This window comes from Hyaena hyaena, unplaced genomic scaffold (assembly GCF_003009895.1).
Source record: "Hyaena hyaena isolate Hyena2069 unplaced genomic scaffold, ASM300989v1 scaffold_812, whole genome shotgun sequence".
Lineage (NCBI taxonomy): Eukaryota > Metazoa > Chordata > Mammalia > Carnivora > Hyaenidae > Hyaena > Hyaena hyaena.
In genome coordinates, this window is record NW_024081443.1 from 746785 (window position 1) to 771509 (window position 24725).

Sequence of the window (24725 nt, forward strand, 5' to 3'; positions counted from 1 at the left end):
GGTGAGGAGCTTGGGACCATACTGGAGGGGAAAGATGAGGGCTGTAGTGGGGGCGGGGAGGGGGGCGGGCAAGAGCAGGCTGATGTGCTTTCCTTGTGGCTGTTGTTTTGGTTTTTTCGTTTGTTTGTTTTTTGTGTCTGACAATGGTTGGTTGAGGGCTTTTATTTTTTCCTCTTTTTCTAATGCAAATAAGCAGAATCCTGCAGAAGTGCCCTGGGGATATTACTGTCTACCGTCCCCTCATAGTTGAGGGTGGGTACTATTTCATTCCCACAAACATTGATGTTTATAAAGTTCTACAGGCCTCTCTTCTCCCATGAACTTATACTTGAAAGAGAAGACGAAAAAAAACCTTGCTTTATTAAAAAAATTTGTCCATTTTAGTCTTCTATCCCTGAAAACAGGTAAATGGTATGAAGGCTTTTTGTTTTTTGTTTTTAACAAAGTGCTGGATTATTCAGTAGGAATCCTGCTTCATGCACGTAAATGACATTGCACATTTTCCTGTTCTAAGTCCTGGCTAGGTCAGTGTCTTTTAGCATGACTGAATTTTCCTATCTGCAAGGGAGGGAGGTACATTTGAATAGGGAAGCTAATTAAGCAGTCAGGAGACAGAGATTTTAAAATGCTCCTTCTAAAAGTGGAGAAGATGAGGACAAACTGACTTTTTTTCTTCCATGGAATCGAAAATTAGAGCTGCAGAGGGACAAAGCCATGGCCACTTTTTATAGGTGGATTGGGACTGGGGATTGGAACGATGGCTTCATATAGACCTGCACACTGCCTTCTTTGAAGCTCATCCCCATTTCCTTTGGTGTCATTTACTAAATCTTTCCCTGAGAGAGGCATATTGAATACAATTCACATTTCATGAAAAGATAGAGGACCCTTCTTGCCATCCTGTGGAAATATGGAATGAAAGTCCTTTCCCAGCTTTTAGGATTCGGAGTTTCTAGCCATCCAAGCGTTTTTTTAGCTTAAGCAAAATAGCAGATAAGGTAAATTTGGTTTAAAGAAAGGGTGGAGTGTCGCCAAAGCATTTTGTATCCCTTTCCATTTGGAATTGCAAGTGCTGGTGTTTACTTTCAGTAACGGAAATAATTGACAGCTACGTTTAGTCCCAAGTAAATGTATCAGAAGGGAAGGGAGCATTGGAAAATAGTGGCCTTTAGTGATTTGGAAAGGGTAATGTTCAATTTTAAGTGGAAAGGGGCATCCAAGAAAGCAAGGGGTTAAGTGTAAGAAAGAAAAACGAAAGCAATGCAAATCTCCTTCAGATCTACTTGGAGGAAATGCTTTGGCACTTGGGTACAAGACTAGAAGTACACGCTGTCAAGTTATGAAAACAATGAGTTAAAGTTAAAAGTACTATATTTAGATGCTTGCACTTTTAATTGTTTGCAATTTAAAAATCAGGTTATCACTCACTTATATTGGCAGGTGGGTAGGGAAGAAGACTTCAAAATTTTGAAACTGAAATTGATGCAGGCTGCCAGTGCTGTTTACTCACACATACAGGACAGATCTACGTGCTTTCAGATATGTGGAATTACATATTCTCGTGAGATTCCAGAACAAAAATGCCTTGCATTTTTAAGGTTTATTACTTTACTGTCTCCCTGCAGCAATGAAAATTTTCTTGTAGTTAGTCAAGAAACAGCAATGATTTTCTTTCATTATCTTCTGCATGTAGTTCTGGCGAAAATCAGATACTTACACATTGACAAGTTCCTAGAAGTTTATTTAAGGTTTGAGGGTCTGTGATTTGTGTGATCCATGACAGGTCAAGTATTACATGGTATATTCGTGGAAATCTAGAAAGTAATGGTAGGTTATGTTATAATTGAAATGGTTGATAGGTGGCTGCTGGGTTCTATCCATTTTGTATTTTTATTCGGCTTCTGTATACCTGGCTCTCTGCCTTGGGGACAAGTCACGAAATCACAGAGAATGACAGGTCTCAAAATGGTTTCATGGGGGCGCCTGGGTGGCTTAGTCGGTTAAGCGTCAGACTTTTGCTTAGGTCATGATCTCGCGGTTCGTGGGTTTGAGTTCGTGGGTTTGAGCCCTGCGTCGGGCTCTGTGCTGACTGCCAGCTCAGAGCCTGGAGCCTATTTCGGAGTCTGTATCTCCCTCTCTCTCTGACCCTCCCCTGCTCACGCTCGCTCTCTCTCTCTCTCTCTCTCTCCTAGAAATAAAAATTTTAAAAAAATGGTTTCATGACCAGAATAATAAAACTGAAATTCAAAATTGGGATGTGCCTGTACTAATTTTTCCTTTTTAGTTCACATATACAAGGGGCGAAGGCCATGTATTTGGAAAGGTAACTATTTTAACACATATTGGACAATTTAAAAAATTTTTTTGAGGGAGAGAAAAGGAGACAGGGGATCTGAAGTGGGCTCTGTGCTGACAGCAGAGAGCACGAAGCAGGGACACAGGGCTCGAACTCACAACTCACAAACTGCGAGATCATACCTGACCTGGGATGCTCAACCGACTGAGCCACCCAGGTGCCCGGTGGACAACTTTTTAAAGCTTAGAGTGCATTGATACATCCACCCCAGTGGAGTCTGTACTTCCATTACGTGTTTGTAAAAACTAGTTATATTTATAAAGACAAGGAAGCTGAAAGAAGATGGTGATAGAGGTGACAGACTTGTTGGCTTAAACTATAAGAAGATCTGAAGTTTTGTACCTTTCACTTCCCTCCACCTTCACTTCCCCACGCCCACCACCCTAGGTCATTGCTAATTTCTAGGCTGAACCCTTTGTTTTGTGGAAGAGGAAGCAGGAGACTAAAGAAATTAAGTCAGTCACCCAGGCTCACACAGTGACAACTTATTTGCTCCTAATTACTTTCATGTATTAGATCTATAAAGATTATACATAGATTTGAAAATGAAATGAACTAAAATGATTATATTTTGAGATACAGTTCTGGTTCTGCTTCTGTAACCATTTTGACTTCTAATTATTAAGTTATAGTTATTATTTGCTGAAACACACATAAGAGAGAATCTTAAATATACTCATAGAAAATAGAAGATACTGAAGGTATCTTTTTTTTTTTTTTTTTTTAATGCACAAGTAGGAGAGAAGGGCAGAGGGAGAGAGGGAGAGAAAATATTAATCAGGCTCCACACTTAGCATGGAGGCCAACTCTGGGCTTGATCCCATGACCCTGGGATCTTGACCTGAGCCGAAATCAAGATTCAGCACTCCAGCAACTGAGCTACCCAGGCGCCCCTTAAAAATGATTTATATGCAAAAACACCCTGTCTAGGAAGAAAATTAGGCATCTTTTTATATGCACTTTTTCTAGTAGTTGTTTGTGTTTTGTTAATTTTGTGATCCAGTGACTTTTTGGTTTCTCTTCTAGAGGTTTTCTAAACCACCTAAACATTTTCTTTTTTGAGTTTTTGAAAAACCCTTTGGTCTCCTGGTAAAAGCATTAGCGTGTGAGCAGACCAATAATATCTATTACCTTGTAGGGAGATGTCAGTTCTGAACATTGTAACTGCGTTCTGTTTTGCATTAAACCTGGAAATACCTACTTTTTCGTCACTTGAGATATTTTACGATGGTTAAAGACTATAAGAGTTATTACACATTTACATAGGCAGATATAATAATGGGGTCGATTTTATTAGTTATTCTTCAAAAAATTATTGAAATACCTAGTATGTCCTAGGGCACTATGTTAGTACTGGGTATATTGGGGTATAAGCACACCTGTTTCCCATTCAGGAGTACGTTGGAAGGAAGTCAGTGGAGGGTTTGAATAAGCATTAAATCTGATAAGTTATAGGCAAGAAACCATAACCACATGTAGAATAACTGTATAAAATGGGAATGCCTCTCTCAGGTGACATTTGGGGAATGGGGAAGCTGGTCACTTTAAGGACAGAGGAAAGAACGGTCTCACAGAGAACAGCATGCCTAAAAAACCTGGAGGCACAAAACTTTGCTGGGCATTGCAAACCAAAAGGTGATCCCTTGGCTGGATCATAGTGGGGGAGGGGGAGGCAGTGCCTCTGGACCGGGATAGGGTGTGGAGTCCTAGGCTTGAAGGCCATGGCAGTTATGAGTTCAGATTTTTCTTTGCACATTGGGAAGCTATTAACAGGAGTGATAGGAATACATTTATGTTTTATGAAGATCTGACTTAGACAGAGGTGGGCAGGAATCGACAGGGAAGAGGAGGTTCTTAAGGAGTTCAGGAAAGAAAGGATAGTTTGCATAGTGGCAGGGGGCCAATTCAAGACATATTTTGGAAACAGGTTTTTATGTAGGTATTTGAATATCTACGTTTAAAACTATATATCTTGCAAAAGGTTAGATAGGGAAGGTAAGGAAAAAGAAATGTCAAGGTTGACTTGTGGAATTCTGGCTTGAAGGAATGGCATTGCCATTTTTGGGGGTGAGGAGGGAGAGCGTGGGGAGGAACAGATTTGGAAAAGGAAAATCAATAGATACTTATGAGCTATCAGTAAGGAGTGTCAAGTGGGCATCTGCACCTTTAACCTCAGAGGTTCAGACCAGAGTTACGAATGCATGAGCAGTTGGCTTCTAGGAAGTATTTAAAGCCCCAGGAAAGCATATCGTTAGCTGGAGAGAAAATGTAAAGGGAGGGGAGAGCCAGAAGGTGTTTTCCAGGAGATTCCTACATGTAGAGGTTGGATAAGAAGTTGCCCATAAAAGAGAATGAGAGGGTGTAGCCTGAGAGATAGGAGAAAGGCAGAGGGTGTGGTGCATGCTGAATCCCAAGAGAAGGAAATGCTGACAAGGAAAGTCTTATCACCCTGGCGGGGGCTGCTAAGAAATCAAACTTGGTGAGGACAAGAGTGGGTAAGAGGTCATGGCATCGGCCACCCCAGTGGAGTCAGACTGCAGTGGTTGCAGGGAGAGGGGAAGGGAAAGGAGGAGGCGACAGTAAGGGTCAGCAACATTTTTTTGAGAAGCTAGGAGTGGAAAGCAGAGAAATATGGTCGTAGCTGATGGAGGACATGAGATTGAGGGAAAGCTACTTTGTTTTACTGACATGGGAACTGCTGGAGTATGACTGTATTTTAGTAGAATTTTAGTCCGAAGAATATGTATTAGATTGGCCCTGAGCTAGCATACTCAGATTCAAAGAAGACAGAAGTGGATTTCTGCCTCACAGAACAATCCAGAGCAACTGAGCCAAGCTCCATGAGTTTGTCCAGGGGCCCAGGTTGGATGGGGCAGCTCTGGAGTCCTTCTGAATTTGAGGCCTCCATGACTGAGTGTGTGGTGATCGTGTCCACATTTTTTTCTAGCCAAAGAGAAAAGGAAACCTAGAGCAAGGGCCCTTGCTTTTATGAAAATGACCTAAACATTTTGAATACATATTCTCTCTTTTTCCATTGGTCCAGACTTCTTCACATGGCCTCAATTAATTGTGGTCTCAAGCTGGGTGGAGGAGTACCAGCTAAAACAAAGTTTAATTATGAAAAGAAAGATGGAGAACATGGATTCTGAGAAGAATCCATTTCTGCCACTCCTTGGGGTAAGGAGGAGAGTTACATGTTTATTTCTATTTCTAATGTATTTTTTAATTTATTTCTGAGAGAGAGACAGTGTGAGCAGAGGAGGGTCAGAGAGAGAGGGAAACATAGAATCTGAAGCAGGCTCCAGGCTCTTAGCTAGCTGTCAGCACAGAGCCCAACACGGGGCTTGAACCAACGAACCGTGAGATCATGACCTGAGTTGAAGTCAGATGCTTAACCGACTGAGTCACCCAGGCACCCCTCTATTTCTAAACCATGGACAGTGCTTGACTTCTTTTTGGTACTTAATAAGTGGTCCGTGAATTGAACTATTAAAATTAATCTTTCCCCTTCTAAAAGGTAGACTTTGTCGGTTCTGAGTTACACAATGCCATCACCTTTCTTCCTCCTCCACTCTTTTCTGTAGATTTAATGCTTTCTAGTAAAAGCATACAAAAGAGTATATACTATTTACTCAGATTTGCTTAAAAATCTAAAATGTAATGTAAGAGGCAGGAAAGAAATTGGATAGTTTTATTTGGATTACTGTCTTGTTCTGTGTTTGGTCTTGATATTTACATATGCTTCGGGCAACTGAGCACATGCCAAGCCAACGTGTCTCTTATGCAACAGGACGGATAGCTGCCGATTGTAAAAAGGAACCCTAAATAGAAAGCATGGATGTAGTATTTTGTTTGTAACATAGATTTGTATTTGCATGTTCCCGCTTCTTCAAATTATTAAACCTATTCCGGTGCGTAGTGTGAAGATAGGAACTCCATGGTGATTTACTATGGAGTAGTATTTTGTATACTTCTGTATTACACTAATGAGCATATCATTTGCTTACAGTATTATATGAGCCCTTTGGCTCCTGATGTTTTTACCATAAAATTAGAATCAGGAAGGGAAATTACAGGACAGTCTGTGATATTTGTTTTTGACATATTTACCACACACCTAAGAAATTAGCTAAAACAACATGGTAGCCACTGGCATAGTACCTCTCTTGCTGCTTAGAGCAGAAAATTGCTTTAAACATAGTGGTGTGCCCCTTAGTAAGAGGAAGAAGTAAGCACAGAAAGTAAGTTCTTTGGATACGGTCATGTTCACCTCCCTCATTTGGTAGATGTAGAAACCAAGGCACAAAATATTTGACTAGCAAACCATTACAAGATGGTAGTTCTATCTTTTTTTAGTTTCTATTTATTTTGAGAGTGAGAGAGAGAGAGAGAGAGAGAGAGAGAACAGTGGGGGAGGGGCAGAGAGAGATGAGGACAGAAGATCTGAAGCGGGCTCTGTGCTGACAGCAGAGAGTCCAATGTGGGGCTCAAACACAAGCACTGTGAGATCATGACCTGAGTTGAAGTTGAGTGCTTAACCCACTGAGCCACCCAGGCGCCCTGATGGTAGTTATGTTTCAGTAGGTGTCCTTGGGTGTGAGAGCAGATTATATATCTTATTATAGTAAGACCTGTTGTTTGAGCCCCCTAAAGGCTGAGACAGACTTCGTTTTCAGCACTCAGGGGAAGGAGAAAGCCAGGAAGAAGCAGTGAATTTTCACTCGTGAAGGAGGGAGGGGTGAGGCTGTCCAGTCTCCCTCCAGCCCCGATCAGGGCTTGTCCAGGGTGGGACACCTTCCATGTCACCAAGGAAGCCTCTGGCATAGGTGTCATTGTTCATTCAAACTGGGATCCCAGGGTTCTGAGAATCAGGGAAGAGGCATTTGCTCATGGAAGAATGGATAGATTCAGGAGTTCTGGAGGCAGAGCAGGGGTGCTGCCTAGAGATGGGAAGGCAGACGGAATGAGAAAGAATATCCGCTTCCATTATTAGGTCATCCTTCCCAGAGATTAAAATATAGACCCAGCTGATGCAGCAGATTCATTTTTCTGAAATTAAATGTATCTCAGTTATGTAATTATTGTGACAGTACTTTAATGTCATTGTACGGCCATCTGTGGCAAAAATCTAATAGGAACAAAACCTGTGATCATTACAAATAAATGTTGGCTTCTTGTTCAGTGTCAATTATGAACCATTCACAGGCACCCGTCTTTGTGGTGAATTCAAGTCGCCTGTTAGGTATGTGCAGTAGGATTGTGTTCTGATCCCAGGGGTGTCCCTGTCTTTACAAAAGGGGCTCTGGACCGGCCTTCCGGGGAGCATCCCCGCTCTCTGCCTAGAGAGGGCAATTGCACCAAGTGATGAGACCTCGCCATTTTCTGTTTGCAGAACAATCAACCATGACGACCGAATCCGGCTCAGACTCGGAATCCAAGCCGGAGCAGGAGGCCGAGCCCCAGGAGGCGGCGGGGGCACAGGGGGCACAGGGGCACGCGGCGGGGGCGCAGCCGGGACCTGGGCCGGAGCCCAGTGGAGAGGACCAGCAGCAGGCCCTGGAACAGTTCGAGGCCGCGGCACACAGCACCCCCGTGAGGAAGGAGGTGAGTGAGCCCCGGGGCCACCTGCTCCCCCACACCCCAGAGCCTCACCCACAAAACCAGTCAGGGAATGTTGACTCCCCTTTCCGGGGTCTGGGCCCACCCTGGTCTCTTAGCACTGCAGGGAACTATGAGGGGTCATCGTTTCCCCCTTCTGGTCCCAGGCAGATGGGAAGTTTTTGTTATTTTAAGACTTTGAATGACATTCTACAGTCTTGCTTGGTAACTCCTTCATTTGATCAAAGCACTTAAACCCACACCGAAATCTGGACTGCAGGTTATTGGCTTAATCTGGGTTTACAGGAAGGACAGACACCACACCAGTGGCTTTAATTTGGCTCCTGATGTTTATTCAGGCCTACGGGTTAGAGCTAATTTGATTCTTCCCGGGGGCGGGGGGGTGGGGGGTCACTCTGATCCTAAGGCTGCCAGCTACGTTTAGTGGATGTTCGGAGGTGGGTCTTTCCCCCTCTCCCATGTGTATGTATGTTCACTTCTATTACCAAAATAGACATATTTAAGTTGCCACATGTGGTGTGAATATTTCTTTTAAAAGCTTTCATGCAAGTTATAAAGCATGGTTTATACTTGGGCTTTGAATGAATCCATGTTTAAATTATTTTGGCTTAAAACTTCAAACCTGAAATCAGCAGGTGTTAGAATACTGTTTCATGTGGTAAGCAAACCCGGGCATTCCTGCAAACAATTGGCCTTTTCTAGGTTGGAAGTACATGTATCAGGCTAGAAATTCTAGATGTTGAGAGAAGGGACGAAATTCTTTGCAAGGCGCAACACATTATTATAACCTCAAACTATGTTTGCATCCTGATTATTTCTTTTCCCATGCTCCTTAAGTTCTGCCTTTAAACAGTATTAAGAATAGCATTTATTGGAACGCTTAGATGGCTCAGTTGGTTGAGTGACTTTGGCTGAGGGCACGATCTCACAGTTCGTGGGTTCGAGCCCCTTGTTGGGCTCTGTGCTGACAGCTCAGAGCCTGAAGCCTGGTTCCAATTCTGTGTCTCCCTCTCTCTCTGCTCCTCCCCAGCTCACACTCTGTCTTGATCTCTCTCATAAATAAATATTTAAAAAATTTTTTTAAGTTTATTTTCATGCTCTGTAAATAGATTCTGTGTCTGATCTAAGCCGTTTCATGATGCGGAGCTGGGTTCTGACTTAAGGGACTTAAGGAGCTGTTCTTGTTCTCATGGTTTTCCTTTACCGTCTCTCTCTTTTTTTTTTCTTTTTTTGGAGATGTGATGATGGTGATGTTTTGATTGTTTTTAAACCTTCAGAAATGTCAAATTATTAAGACTGGATTTTTTCCCCATTCTTTCCTCCTAACTCTGAAATGAAATAAATGTGAGAGTGGGAAATAATGATAGAGAAGGAAGAATTTCTGTGCCTGGATGTGATACATGTACTTGATCTTTTGAAAGTCAGATGTTTGAAACAAAATAAGAGATAATACTAAGCCCTTGGAGGGAGAGGTAACTGGTGGTGGAGTCCTGAGAACTAGTAAATCCTGGCTCTTCCCTCGTGATTTTAGTGACCTCCGAGAACTTGTCAGGTCTCTGCACCTCAGCTTCCTCATTCACAAAATGAAAAAAGAGATCAGAAAAGATGGTTTTCTCCTGTTCTCTACCCTCACTTTCTTTGATTGATACCAGGAGCCCCAGTTATACACTAGAGGTAAAATGAAGTATGTTTTGGTCGTCAGCGACAATTAAATCATGGGCTTGGCGGGATTTGTATTGCAGGCTTGTGGTTTTATGACCTGGAGGAAGTTTGTTGAGGTTGTGTCCTGTACCCCTTCCTGTCTTCACGTGCCACTGAGGGTGGTGGTACCCACACACCTACCTCCCAGAGCTGTCACGAGGATTAAGTGAAACAGGATATGCCAAAAGGGGTTTCACTGATATTTTTAAATCGTAATGCATTATGTGTGACTACAGCGGACGTTTCATTTGAGGTCCCTGGTCTGCTCGTCTTGAAGTTAACGTTGTTGAAAAAAATGGGCGTGGGAGACTCCATGATGGGTGCGTGGAAACGACCCCTGGAAACAACAGCTCCCTTTGCACATTGGTGGTTTCAGGTGCGTCTGGAGTTGACCGATAAGTAGCCCAGAAAGCTTTTTCTCATCTACTTTTATTAGAGGAAAAATGAAATTTCACCTTTCCTAATAGATCAAAAAAGTTGATTCCAGGTAGTGAAATTTAAATAAAAACGTAGCTTCTGTTGACTTTGCCTTTGCTGAGATGAAAATGTAAATTAAAAGTGTGATGTGTAAGTGTAAGTTATAAAGCACTGAGCAAATAAGTGATATAAAATTCCAAGGTTACCAGACTTCTTCAACTGGCCTAAGGCCAAAATTAATGTTTGACTTTTTTATGACACTATTTTAATGCTTTGATAGGGAAGACTAACAGTCAAAAAAAAAAAAAAAAAAGTTGGACCAAGTTGCCAGAGCCTCCAGGTTTTCTTACATTTACTTGTTCAGCTACGGCTAGCTTCTCAACTCTTTGGGCCTTTGAAGTTGGTTTTTCACATTTTTCTTGGTCTCTTCGCTCAGCAAAGGGGGGTGTCTTTTTATCCTGAAGAACTTCTCACAACTTTCCTGAATTCCTATGCAAGGTAGTAGAGGAAAGGACTTAATTTATAATCTCCTGGATGGAAAACCAGATGGAAGATGCCATTTCAAAAGCAGAAATCCATACCTAAAACTCAAAATAAATAACAGCGAAAGATAACTTTGTGATTACAGTGTCCAAGAATGGTAGCCACTAAAAAAAAAAAAAAAAAAAAGAAAAAGAAAGAAAAGTTGAAGTGATAAGCCATCATTCCTGCCTTACTTACTGCCCAGGCCATGTGCTTTGAGCTACTAAGATAATAGTATGTTCATGAGAGAAGAAATTTCATGCTTACTCAACGGGCCTAACCCGAATTTTGGAACATGTCTGTCTTTGCACTGTCAGTGTGTATTTGCAGACTAGTGGAAATGATAGTCTGGCCCCTGAGTTGAATTTGCACTAATACCATTGGTGGTTTTGAATAGAAAAGGACATTGTGTGGTGACAGATGGCAGCTACACTGGTGAGCACAGCATAACATATAGAATTGTTTGATCACTGTTCTGAACACATAACACTATTGTATGTCAACTATACTTCATTAAAACATACGTATCTAAACACATGCACACATACATAAAGAAGAAGGGTGTGAATAGAAGAGCTGTACAGAAAGATTTCCCTGGGGACTGATTCAGAGGAGAATTTAACTGTTGCACAGGAGGTCCTCTGCAGTTTTGAGTCTAGTGTGGACCACACCGTTGTCCTTTGAAAGCAGATTAAAGCTTTTGGACAGATTTGATCTGCTTTTACACTGGCTCATTACAGTGAGGGGGGAAACAGACTAAGGGGATTACTTTGTGATGAATTTCAGTGCTGCTGGCTTCATTGAATTGATTTAGAGCTAAATCAAATATTTTAACAGTTGTAAAATTACTGAGAAGTTTAATACTTGAAACTCTTGAGGCCTTAAAGTTTATAAGATACCATGTATGTATATGGGGCACCGTGGGTCATGGAATAGAGAAGGATCCAGTAAATGAAAAAAATAGAGTATAGTTAGATAAAATCTAAATGATTTATTTTAATGTTTACTTTAATTTTGAGAGACAGAGTGTGAACAGGGGGAGGGGCAGAGAGGGAGACACAAAATCCGAAGCAGGCTCCAGGCTGTCAGCACAGAGCCCGACACAGGGCCTGAGCCCACTAACCATGAGACAGAGCTGGACACTTAACAGACTGAATCACCCAGGCACCCCTAAATGATTTATTTTAAAGATCTGTACTACCTAATGTATTGTGAAATAAATCAGGAGTCCATTTGTAACGTCCTTTCCTTAGTGAAGTCTCGATGGCATTTGCGAATTTGGTGCTTCTAAATTAAATCCTCGAGTCAAACTGAAATGAAGCCCTATTGGTACATTTAAATGGCGAATGTTATTTCGGTGAAACCATTAGCATTTTCAGCATCCGTATACGTGTCCATTCACAGTATCCTCATCCTGACATCTCTCCTGCTCTTGGAGATAGGAAAGCCTGTGTCTGGAGGGTTCCGCGGTTGGCGAGCAATGCAATATTTATTTCCTGTCTTGTGGTGAAGACTGTTCATTGTTTGCTCTTCACAGGTCACTGACAAGGAACGGGAGTTCGCCGCTGGGGCTGCAAAACAGCTCGAGTATCAGCAATTGGAAGACGATAAACTTTCTCAGAAATCATCGAGCAGTAAACTATCTAGATCTCCATTAAAGATTGTCAAAAAGCCTAAAAGCATGCAGTGCAAAGTGATACTTCTGGATGGATCAGAATATGCCTGTGACGTGGAGGTGAGTGCACATCTAAAAACTTTTTTTTTGTCCCAGATACTGAGAACTGGAGACTGTTGGCATAGAATATCCAGGCGCTTTCTTGTTTTCAGATCTCTGGAAAGTTATTCAGACCTGGTTTCTGAATACAAAATTATTTCCAAAGTCTCGAACAGGAGATCGTGTTACTAAAAATGCTTATGATGCCTCCAAGACGGTCCAGTCAAAAGAAAAATGTGATCTTAATTTAAAAAAATATATATATATGTATTACTAATACATAAAAATGGGGGCCTTAAAAACTTTTCATTAATATCTTGTGAGTTAATTCAAACGAATTTACTCTTTCTATTTGAATAGTTATACTTTTTTATTTGAATTATTTTCCTTCTATTTTAAATTATGGAATAATATTTTTTTTGTATTTGAATAATTTCAACCATTAATCGGGTAAACCTGTAAATTTCTGTACACGGCATTGGTAGGATAGTCTGAACTGCAAATGTGCTCTTAGGGTAATTTTTTTAAACATACATTGTGGTGGGCGTTGCACTTTGAGTGCAAAAAAGGTATACTAGTTTTCTTTCTGTAGAGGAGAACTAAAATTCCTCTCAGAGAAGGAGCGATGAGATGACCTTTGTCAGAGAAGTTTAGCGAGACCAAGTTAACAGATGGGAACCCCACTCCCTGCCCACAGTGGTGGAGATGGCTGGTTGTTGAATTTTCCATGTAGCACGGAGAACACACACACGGCCCAAACTTGGGCCTCAGGAGCAGGGGTGTCTGTGCACTGGCCACAGGGCCTTCTCCCCGCAGCTGGGAGGGAGCAGCAGGCTCTTTCTGCAAGGTGATTCAATTTCAGATTTAATGTTTTCTTTCTCCTTCCCCCCTCCCCTCCCCCCTTTTTTTGGTTTATTTTTTTATTTTGAGAGTACATGAGCTGGGGAGGGGCAGAGCAAGAGGGAAAGAGAAAGAACCCTAGGCAGGCTGGGCACCTGACCATGTGGGCAGTGACAATGTGGGGCTCGAACTCAACTGTGAGATCATGACCTAAGCTGAAATCAAGAGTTGTGCATTCAACCATTTGAGCCACACAGGCGCCCCAGATTTGACATTTTCATTCAAAGAGCTTATTCCGCCCACCTCAGCCCCCTGCCCTTGGTCATACAGGGACCTCACACATTCGTCTACACCAGCTCCTCCCACCGTGTGCTTATAGAGTTCACCTCTTCTGCTGGCTGTGCTGAAGGTCTGCCCCAGGCCCCACAGGCAGTGTGTGTGTGTGTGTGTGTGTGTGTGTGTGTGTGTGTTGTCATGCACTTCTAGTCCCCTTAAGACACAGTCAGTACTGGGGCGCCTGGGTGGCTCAGTTGGCTCAGCGTCTGACTTCGCCTCAGGTCATGATCTTATGGTCATGAGTTCGAGCCCCGCGTTGGGCTCTGTGCTGACAGCTCGGAGCCTGGAGCCTGCTTTGGATTCTGTGTCCCCCTCTCCCTCTGTCCCTCCCCTGTTCATGCTCTGTCTCTGAAAAATAAACATTAAAAAAATTTTTAAAAGACGTAGCCAGTTCCAAACCCACCTGATTTGCTGTGTCCTTCATTCATTCATCTCTTTCTCTGTCTGCAACCTCACATCATTCCTATTTTATTTTTCATACTCTTGTCCTATACCCAATCCTTTCCTCAGATCAGAAGAGTCAAATCCATTTCATGTTGATGATGTCATTGTGATGGGGATGGGCTTGGGTTACTTCACAACCCATAGAGAAAAAATGATTTTTTGAAAATAAATTCTGAGATCACGTTACTTGATCATATATTAACTGATAGAATGTTTGTTGTCCTGTGACCAGACAAATATTGATGGGTTGCTGCAGGGAGTGAAATACATGCTCCAGGGACCCTGCCTAAGGGTTGCCCTGCACAGACCCATTTTTTACATTTTTCTGGCTTTGGCTAATTTCTTGGTTCAAATTGTCCCATTATTTAGATGTTTATTCTGGAAATTGGGAGATCCAGTAATGTACTCCTACCTGGGTTTTACTCTGAACCATAAAGGACTTTTGTAACCAAGAGAGATTGTATTTTTCCAGCATGGATCTACTTTCTGGAAAAATTGATCTAAGAGAAGCTTTTTTCTTAATTTTGAGGAGAGTCTATTGACTCTATTATTAATGAAATAAATAGGGTTGCCCTGCAGCCTTCCCGTCCTGGCTACCAGAGCTTTCTAAAGAAGAGTCTAGAAGAAGGTTTAATGGTATTTAGGGGGTGGGGGAAATAAATGCCTCAGGGCTGATTGAGGTACGCATAAGTGTTGACCATTTTGTAGACTTAATTTATATCCCATGTGTTCCAGATAATCTGTTTTTGAGTTCAGAATTTTTATTTTGTGGACTTTGAATATAATTCAGTGGTAGTGTCCCTGCAAACATTTTGAGTGACATGACAATGTTGGTCGGTCATTTTCTCTTACAATTTTTTAAATAAATTTGATAGGTTCTTAATAATTCTTTTTTTCTGGGGCACAAAATCCTTTGCCAACAGAATATTCTCAGTTTTTCAACAGACATTGGTAGTAGAAAAGACCGTGGTCATTTCTGACTGACACACTTGTGGAGAAGATAGTGAAATTTGGGCGTGGCAGAGTGAAATGGACCTATTTGTAGCCGACTGATTGAAGAAGAAAAACGGATTGTAAATCAGTGACGTGGTTCTCAAGGTAGCAACAGGATAGTAGTAGGAAAAGCATGTTCAGAATGACTCTTGATTTTAGATGCAGACAACAGCGCATAAAGCTTGGCTGGCAAGGTGTGTGGGGTGTTAATAGGTAAACGGTGGTGGAAAACATTGCCCTAGACAAGGTGTCCTTCAGTCTTGCTCTCCTCTAAGCTGAGTTTTTATCAACATTTTGGTTGCGCGCGCGTGCGCGCGCACACACACACACACACACACACACACACACACACACACCAGCTGAACCATTTTTAAGTGATGCAGACCTTTAAAAGTAACTAATGCACTGTGTGTCAGAATCCAGGTTTCTCATGAAGTGGACAGTGTGTGACTAGTAACAAGGTCACACTTTGCTGTGTTTTGAGGGATCAGATGCAGCACAGCAATGTGTCAGAGGAAGGAGTGGTCAGACTTCATAACAGTTTGAGAAAAACTAATCTTTGGGTTTATGTCGATTTCAAACTCAGCGTTAACCAGCTGTGTGCTGTGGCTGTCAGAAACACCCGTGCGGTCATGGTTTTTTTCTGTGGAAGTGCAGTGTGTGGTTTCCTGAATGTGGCCAGCAACCCCGTCTCACTGGGCTGGAGAGATCCAGTCTGCTGTGTATTTATTGTTGATTAGCTCATGCAGTATAGCACTCATTGGAGCCCACAGACCCAGGTGTGAAAATGATTTGTCTATTTGCAACCTGTGGATTTCAAGGAACCCAAGCTTTCTGGACCTCGGCTGACCAGAAAAAATAGAGATGAATATACTTTCCTTAAAAACCCATTATTGAGAAGATTAAGGTAGATACTTAATTTGAACACTTTCTGCAATGTCTCATATCCTTGATAAATGGTAGCTATTTAATGATGAGAAAAACAATGAGCTCTGACTTGAGCTTATTCAGCAGAGGGTTATAGATAGTGAATGATCTGGAAACCTCTTCTCATGAAGAATGATTACAGAAATAGAATGTGTTGAAAAGAGAAAACATTTCCACATGTCTCCCAGCTTCGGAGGGGACAGGATAGCGACTTTCAGTTACTTGGAAAAGTTGGCATTCAATGTCTGTCTTAACACATCTTTTTTTATGGTATAGAGAGTAGAACTAAATTTAGATGTTACAGGAAGTCCGATTTTTAAGTAAACAGAAAATGCATGTTTTATTTTTTTTTCTTAATTATGTGGCATTTATTTTTTTTATTTTTTTTTTTTTACAAATAGTTTATTGTCAAATTAGTTTCCACATAACACTCAGTGCTCATCCCCACGAGTGCCCTCCTCCATGCCCATCCCCCCTCCCCCCCACATCCATCAGTCCTCAGTTTTTGTCAGCATTCAAGAGTCTCTCATGGTTTGCCTCTCTCCCTTTCCCCCACCATTTCTCCCCTTCTTCTCCCCCTTGCTCCTCCGTCAAGTTCCTCCTAATCCTCCTATACGTGCAAACATATGATATTTGTCCTTCTCTGCCTGACTTATTTCGCTCAGCATAACACCCTCAAGGTCCATCCATGTTGCTACACATGGCCAGATTTCATTGTTTCTCATTGCCATGTAGTATTCCATGGTGTAGATAAACCACATCTTCTTGATCCAGAAAAGCATGTTTTAAATTATTGCTGTCGACCTTGTGAATCACGCTCTGCAGGAGGACTCCGGCAGAAATTGTAGGTGCCTTTATGGAAGCTGTCAGCTCCCCAGATGCGGTCTGAGAGCTGATAACTCCCAGTGCCCCTTCCTGCTCTCAGACTCCTGGAGAGAAGAGACACACAAAAATCTGAATTGGGAAGCAATTCTGCTTCTCGTAATCCCCGTCCCCAACACATACAGTTGTAGGTGAATTAAGAACAGGATGCAGGAGACAACAACACGTATAAGGTTTTTGGTTTTTTTTAGGGTTTTTTTTTTTGCATTTAATAAGGTATCAAGAAAGGCATTTTATTTTACTGAAATCTCTATGCCTAAGTGTTTTCCCCCATGGCTTATTTAATGCCTTCATCACTTTACCATCAAAATCAACAAGGCTCACCTCTGCTATGATGTTATCATGAGAATATATAGACTCCTATAAAGGACCCCCATGAACACACCCACATGCACACACATACACACTCCTACCTCGGAATAGCACAGCCCCTCTCGCTTTTCTTTTGAAACCACAAGGAAGCATTTCACCACTCCCCCTAGTGCTGTGGTCATCTTCAACCCCTGCATCCTCATGTTTAGATGGAAGCCTTTTCCATTTGTGCTGGCTTTTTCATATTTCTCTCAAGAGTAGTCTTAGGTCATTGAAGCATTCAGTGGTTTTCCGTCTGACTGTGTTCTCAATTGTTTAAAACTCTTACATCTTCATTGTCTAAAATATAAAAAAAAATTATTACTAGTAAAATATAAGATCTTATTATAATAAAAGGCTTTTGAAGCAACTTGATATATATGTTTGGAAAATGTTTCCATGCTACCCTACCCTATTTTCACGTATGTCACCAGAATTACTAATGCTGCCATTTCCTTCTTAGTTTCATTGGACCATCAGAAAACACAAGCAACTTCCTGTAGCCAGTTTACTACTATGGCTTCTGTTTATTTCCCAGACATAAATTTTAAAAGAGAAAATAAAAGTACCCCAGTCACATGCCATGAAGGAAATGGTACTCACCACATTTTCATCCCATTGCTTCTGTGTTCTGTGGAACCTGCCTCCCCCCTCCCCCATCTGACTGTTTAGTGCACAATGTATTTCCTAATGACCATCCGGATTAGAAGTGTTCTCTCTCATTTGGGCACCGTGGCTAATTTAGTCTGATCTGGTTTTAGGAAAATCAGACATGATCTGAACTTTGAGCCCGTATTTGGTAATATGAGTTTGTGTTTGCATGTGTAAAATGTTTACACCATTTTATGGCATAGTTTGGTTTGTTCTCCACAAGAAACCCGATCGGTGGGAGAGTCCAGTGAGTCACTGCAAAAGCTACATGGAGTTTCCCTTGCAGGCGTGACTTACAAGGACACTGCCGTCTATGTGTGTGAAACCATGAAGTCCTAAATACTGCTGACCCAACGGTAAGGGACACCTAGTGCTTATGGGCCCAGTTAAATCCACACAGGACTGGCACCTCCAGGGAAAAATGCCAGTGCATCAGCCACACCGGAGAGAGATTTCCATCCAGATTGGGGCAAATCAAAGAGAGCTACTTAGGTGCAACACTGAAACTGTGAAAGCAGCCCCCCCAGGTTTGACCCTGGCTGGAGGAGGTCCACTGGTTGAATGGGCTCCATGAACTGAGTAACGCTCGGTCTCTCCGGGATGGTTCAGAATCCCAAGCAAGCACAGAAATGGGCCAGTTTGCTCCAACAAGCATTTCTTGACGCCATCCAGAGATTCTTGTAAGGAGCCAGAGAGGGTAAGGCTATTTTTGGCACCATGTCCTAAATGTGCTTTCTGTTAACCCTCTCACTATTGATCAGGAAAGGAGTGTTTGAAAAACCTCCACGTGCTCTGTCTTGCCCTTGGTTCCATTAACTGTCCACGCCATCCTTCTGTTTTCATATTTTCACTTGCTGGGATTTGGTTGGAAAAACAAAACTGGTGTCTGAGTTTTCCAGTTGCTGTAGGTTATGTGAGTAAGAAGCCTGACCGTACCTTTGGAGGTCCTCAGCTGGAGAACGAACTGGATTGTCATGATCCAAAAGGGTTGATTAGGGTACCTGTTGCTTTTCGTGGCTTATAAGAGATGATTAATTGTGAAAAGTAGAAAATAAGGATTTTGGCCCAACCAGTACAAGTGTTGTTCACTCAACACTGCGTAAGCCACAGGGTTTCTGAGTCTGTGAGGTCACATGAATTCCGATTTCACCTCAGTGGGCCTCTGGGTCTCGGCTCAGCTGAACGCCTGGCCATATCCCCCCATCTGTCACGTGCTGTCACTGTGTCCTGTACAGCAGGCGGCTCTCCTGCTCGAAGATCGATGCCCCTGGGGACTTCCGAGGATGGAAGGACTTTAATTAACTTGGTTTTCTCGTGTGATGACTCTGGCACAGCTATAGGAACACTTACCTACAAGGTCCATTACCACACACCTTCTCAGTCACCGGACATAGCCAGTACTAAGTGTTTCCAAGGCGCTCAGATGTTTCCTCTGTAAGGCTTTGCTAGAACAATGAACACTTTTTACAAAGCTATTAAATCGTTTCTTCTGGTTTTCATTAAAAAAAAATTCTCATAGTCCATCATGAGTGTAGACAACAATCTGATGAACACTTTATTATAAAGTTTAAAATTAGGATAGGGGCACCTGAGTGGCTCAGTCAGTTAAGCGTCTGACTTCAGCTCAGGTCATGATCTCACAGCTCACGAGTTTGAGCCCCATGTCAGACTCTGTACCGACAGCTCAGATCCTGGAGCCTGCTTCACATTCTGTGTCTCCTCTCTCTCTCTGTCCCAGCCCCACTTGTGCTCTGCGTCTCTCTCTAAATAAATAAAACATAAAAAATAAAAATAAAATGAGTATAAATGCAAAGCAATAGAACTGGTCAGACCCTCCAGCCTGTCACCAGGCCAGGTGATGGTGGTGGTGGTGGTGGTGGTTTGGAAGTTGCGTGACTTTTGGAACCTGAGCATCTGTGCACATTTGGGTGATTGATGCTGTAGCAAAGGGACAGTCACTGAGGATTCTTGTTGCTTTGCTGCCGATTGTCACTTGGAGTTAAGGCCTGACAGGAGATTTGTTCTGCAGATGTCAGAAGTCCGATGATGTGATGTGGGAACACTGGGTCCGCCTTTTCACCTTCCTGTCCCTCACACCTGCATGTCCCCACAGTGCTGTCCGACCACCCCCCGCTGCTGCTTTGATGAACTTGCCTGTTCTGCTCGCAGGCAGGTGCGGGTTCCGCTCTCCACTGCGTGTGCCTCCCCTGCTGCGGAGAGCAGTCTTGTGGATCCCGTGCTGTTTACTTGCACAGAGGCCTTGATTTTCACAGACTTGGTCATTACCCGTTCGCTTCACGAAGGCCGCGGTCTTTCAGGTTGAAACATAATCCGAAGTGTTCTACTTCTCACCATCCCGTGTTTAAGATTTCAGGTTATGTTCCGTGTTTTTTGTATCTGGTTTATTTGCTTAAATGTCCCCTCCCCTTCCCCAGTTACGTCTCTGAGGATTGTCACCTGTGCTCTGGACAAAATCTTTTAAATTCCTTTACACTGTGTGTGGCCTTATTGTCACAGACCCTCATGAGATGGCGGCTTGGCCACCAACCCCTTTCTTTGGGCTTCAGGGAGGGTTTGCTCTCTCTCTGATGCTTCTCCAGAAATAATTCCCCATAGCACACTGGCTCTTGGGTTTAACTTGAGGTTTAGGGAAAGACCACATCAAAGAAGGAATCCCTATTGGTCCAAGTGCCATTCTTGGGTGTGACAGACACACAGCCGTCCCACCTGGCACCCATTCTGCTTCCACATACTAGGTGCCAGTCCATGCCCCCCCGTCACTCAGTCCTGGCCCCGAAGGCCAAGGATGTGTTTCCCTGTGTTAGACCAAGGCATTCCTCATTTCCCTCCTTGGGAAGAGTCTCCCAGCAGGGCCGATGACAGTCGGTCCCTTGTATGGTGACCACAGCCTCCCATTCATCCAGGCTGGGCTGGCGCTGTGGCCCCAGGGCCCCAGTGTCTGCTCCCAGCCAGCGTCTCCAGGCTCCTTCCTAGCAGTGGGCCTGTGTCCCAGCTTCAAAAACCGCGCTTAAGGCATTATCTCCACAAGACGCCTCATTAAAATCCTTGCCGTTTCCAGAATACATCGATCAGATTGTACAGAGTAGGCACCGGAGTATTTTTTTTTTAACACAAAAGTTAATCATTTGAGTTTATTATTTACCTTAATGCAAATTCTTTTTGTGTGTTTATAACAATTTCAGTCTGTAGAACTAACATCACACTATGTGATGCAAAATCCCCCAGGGAGTTTTACTAATTTTGCGGAGGCTTTCCTATAAAGTATTTCCTGAGGACCTATTATGTTCTAGGCACTGAAAACCATATAAGACTTCAAGCTTAGATAGGGGACTATCTTACTCATAGAGTCACACAGTCTTAAATCTGGAAGGGACACTGGAAATGACTTTGTCTTCTCACTGATACCTTCTCACTTTGTCTCACTGGTGAGGAAATAGGCCCAGAGCAGTTAATGGTATGCCTGAGGAAACCTAGCCTGGAATGGGTAGGCAAGGACTAGAACCCAGATCTCCTGCCCTCTGCTTCACAAGTCTCTTTCCTGTAGCTCCAGAAACATTTCAAGTCTTTAGCTGCAGAAGGAGCAAACCAAAACATAGTATTTATGTCCAGCTTGGGCTTGTGAAATAGTGGGATGAAAAGAGAAAATGGAGAAAGATCTACTTTTCAAATTAGTTAATAACATATTAGATTCTTGAATAGCTCCTTTACTGGTAATTCTGTATGCTTTTAACATCAAAACTGATCACTTTTTCTAAATTTTGTTAGTTAATGTATGTAGTTTTGGGGGAAGGGAGGAAGCAAAACCATCAAAGTGGCTCTTCTGTTCACTTTTTTGCCCCGTCTCCTTCTCTCTCTTTTCCCGCCCCCTCCCCTGCTGGTGGCTGGAAGGCTTTGAAACCTCCTTGAAGCACATCTGCGGTAGACGCTCTAGTAAGTGTCTCCTTTTAATAAACAGGCAGCTTGACTCTAAGCCTGGAGGAGATTAATTAGGCCTCCCCGGGAACAAAAGGGCTCGGAGGTTGTGTGCAAATCCTGTCCAAGAGAGGCGGGTTAAGCCAATGGAGAGAATGCCATTTCTTTTAAAATTTCTTAAACGCTAACTTCTGAAAGTGATTGCCAAATCCTTGCTTCTGGTTGTACTAATCTGGGTATAGGATCAGGAGATAAAATACTATGGGAAGAGTAGAATTTAAGAAGCAACATTGTTTCATTTTGAATAAGAAGAGACTAACTGGAGATATAATACAGAAGCTCTTCAGATTGGTATGTGGAACAAAGTTGAGGCTTGGCTCAGCTCTTCGCCTTAATATAGAATAGTTTTAGGCAAGTTCTATACAGCCACCGCAGTCTAGCTCAAAGTGGAAAGGCCAGTGTAAAGTGAAGACCCTAGCCATCTCTTCCAGAAAGCAGCAGTTTTCATTATCCTGTGATTTTTTTGTTTGAATTTTCCTGATCAATTGCCAGTTCATTTTATAATTACAGCGTTTCCCCATGAAAGACAGGTTATAATTTTCAAGATTATAGCTCATCTCCCCTTAGTTAGCATTTAAATTGATGCCTTTCTTTTCATGGAAATACTCTTGGCCCTAAAGGAAGTTTATTTAGGAAGGAGACTCCTGGTATCAGCCATAAGATTAGAAAATCTCTTCATAGATGGGTAATAACCTGGACCATTTCTACATGGGGTGATAGTCTCTTGAATTTGATATCACTTTGTTTTTATTACCTTCAATTAGAGGCAGGTGGCTTTTGACCTTGTCTCCAAGGTCAGAGGCCTAAGAACAGCACCTGTGACCTCGTTTTGAATCCAGAATTGAAGTCCAGTAGACTCCCAGGTTCTTCGAGTAGGAGCAGAACGTGAACTGGAGTTCAGTTCCCCACAATGTGGATGGGTGTGTGCGTGTGTGTGTGTGTGTGTGTGTGTGTGTACGCCCATGCACGTGTCTAACAAAATATAGAAGTAGGGTCAGAGAAGACTGGAGTACAGTATGACAATGAAGGCCTTATTGTAGACAGGATAAAATATTTACAAAGAACTAGTTGTCATGTGACTCCTGGCACCTACTCACCGATCCAGTCGGTGTGACATTTGGTCTTAAAAGGAAGCACCTGGTCAGGCAGTACTTGGTTTCAGGGTTCGGCTGGCTCATAGGCATTGTGGTCCTTGGTCCATTGCACGTGAAGGGAAGTCCATAGGGTGCCATGTTACTTTGAAGATGGTTTTTAACCCAAATGGAATATTGGGTTGTATTTGTAAGTAAATACCTTTTTGTCATTTATCATGGGTATGATCTTGTTAATTTTTATAGCAGAAGGAAAAGGGAGAAATCTCATCAGAGCATTTCAGCTGGGTCATGTTTGCTGTTTGGATGTGGCAGTTAACTAATTCAGTATGAGATGGGAAACATGAAAGAGGGGAGAAAGCTCTGCTAACATGTTTCATAGTGATATTGAATAAATGCCTTATTTTTTTTTGTTAGTGACCTATCCTGTGGCTAATACTTAGTGCAGCCACAATTAATAAATTATGGCAGCCAAGTATGGCACCCATTTCTAGGCTAGTAATGCATTGAGCTTTGAATGTAAACCTCATTTGGGGCTATCAATGCATGAAAAATAAATTGTTCATCATTCTTGCCAGAGTTTTATATTTTTCTTATATTTACGCCTTCTCTCATTTTCCAGATCAGATAGGCATGCCTCAGGGAGTCCAGTACAAGTCACACTAATAAGCGGGGCTGTTTAAAAATTCTTCTGTGAATTGGAAAAATTAGATTCAGCTTTGACAAATTTTTTAACTTACTTAAACAGCCCGGGACTTTGGCTCAGAAACTTGCCCTGTCAGTATTTATGCTGTGCTACTCAAAACATTAAGGTTCTTTACAGACAGACTTTTACAGATGTCTTTACAGACATTTACAGTAGAAATGTTGAACTGTAGTTTTAATTTCAGTGCATTCACTGAGTAGTGGAGCTAGTGTTTAATACTTCAGTTAAAAGGATCACTTGCGGGCAGGCTTTTAAAAGTGTGTTTATGAAACTCATAGTGTGGGGGCGCCTGGGTGACTCAGTTGTTTAAACGTCTGACTTCGGCTCAGGTCATGATCTCACGGTTCATGAGTTCAAGGCCCACATCTGGCTTGGGACTAAGAGTGCAGAGCCTGCTTGGGATTCTCTGTCCCGCCCTCTTTGCCTCTCCCACTTGTGCACACACTCGTTCTTTCTCTCTCTCAGTGAATGAATAAAGTTAAAAAAAAAAAAAACAACAACAAAACAAAACCTCATAATGTGTAGATGCCCTAAAAATTGCACACATGAGTATCTGTGGAAGTACCATGAGTCAGTCAAATCAGACTGCAGGATTGTCATGCAGTAGAATAAGCATTCACAATTGACTCTCTATAGAGAATTCAAATTGGAGCCTAAGGGTATTAAACTTTGGGAAGCAACCTGTAGTAGCAATAGCCTGTGACATCTTGGCTTTGCCATTTGTTTTGCACATTCCCTGAAGTGTCCTCTGTTTTCTCATTTGCAAACCAGAGCTCCCAGGGTGGGCTTGCACGGTCAGGAGTGGATGTTAAATGCTTACAGGTGCCAGGGACCCTGTTGGACCTCCAGTGACTAGCAGATTTGAAAGCTCCCCTAACTTGATAAACTTCTACCCCATAAAGTATAAAGTGTATCCTTCTAGGCCTTGCCTTTAAGAATATAAAAACACTCTGGAGAGTGGTGGTTTTTTTAATATAAAGATGGGATCATAGCCTCCATACTGCCTAGAGATGTGCTTGTCTCCTTCAGCAGATGAATGGATAAGTAAACTGTTGTAATCCAGACAATGGGATCTTACTCAGTGCTTTGGAAATAGGCTGTCATGTCATGAAGAGACATGGAGGGACCTCAAGTGTATTTCTCTGAGTGAAAGAAGCCAGTCTGAAAAGCTACATACAGTAT

At 42.5% G+C, this 24725-nt stretch overlaps 1 protein-coding gene across 13 annotated transcripts in view; it reads left to right on the forward strand.

The window, feature by feature from the left end:
• Positions 1-24725, forward strand: part of EPB41L3 (erythrocyte membrane protein band 4.1 like 3) — a 146979-nt gene that overhangs the window by 47918 nt on the left and 74336 nt on the right. For all 13 annotated transcript variants that reach the window (XM_039219342.1, XM_039219343.1, XM_039219348.1 and 10 more), the window contains 2 exons: positions 7749-7960; positions 12153-12350. In XM_039219342.1, coding sequence (XP_039075273.1) covers positions 7760-7960; positions 12153-12350 — 399 coding nt within the window. In that variant the 5' untranslated portion in view covers positions 7749-7759. Of the gene's footprint in view, positions 1-7748; positions 7961-12152; positions 12351-24725 lie in introns of those variants that run through there.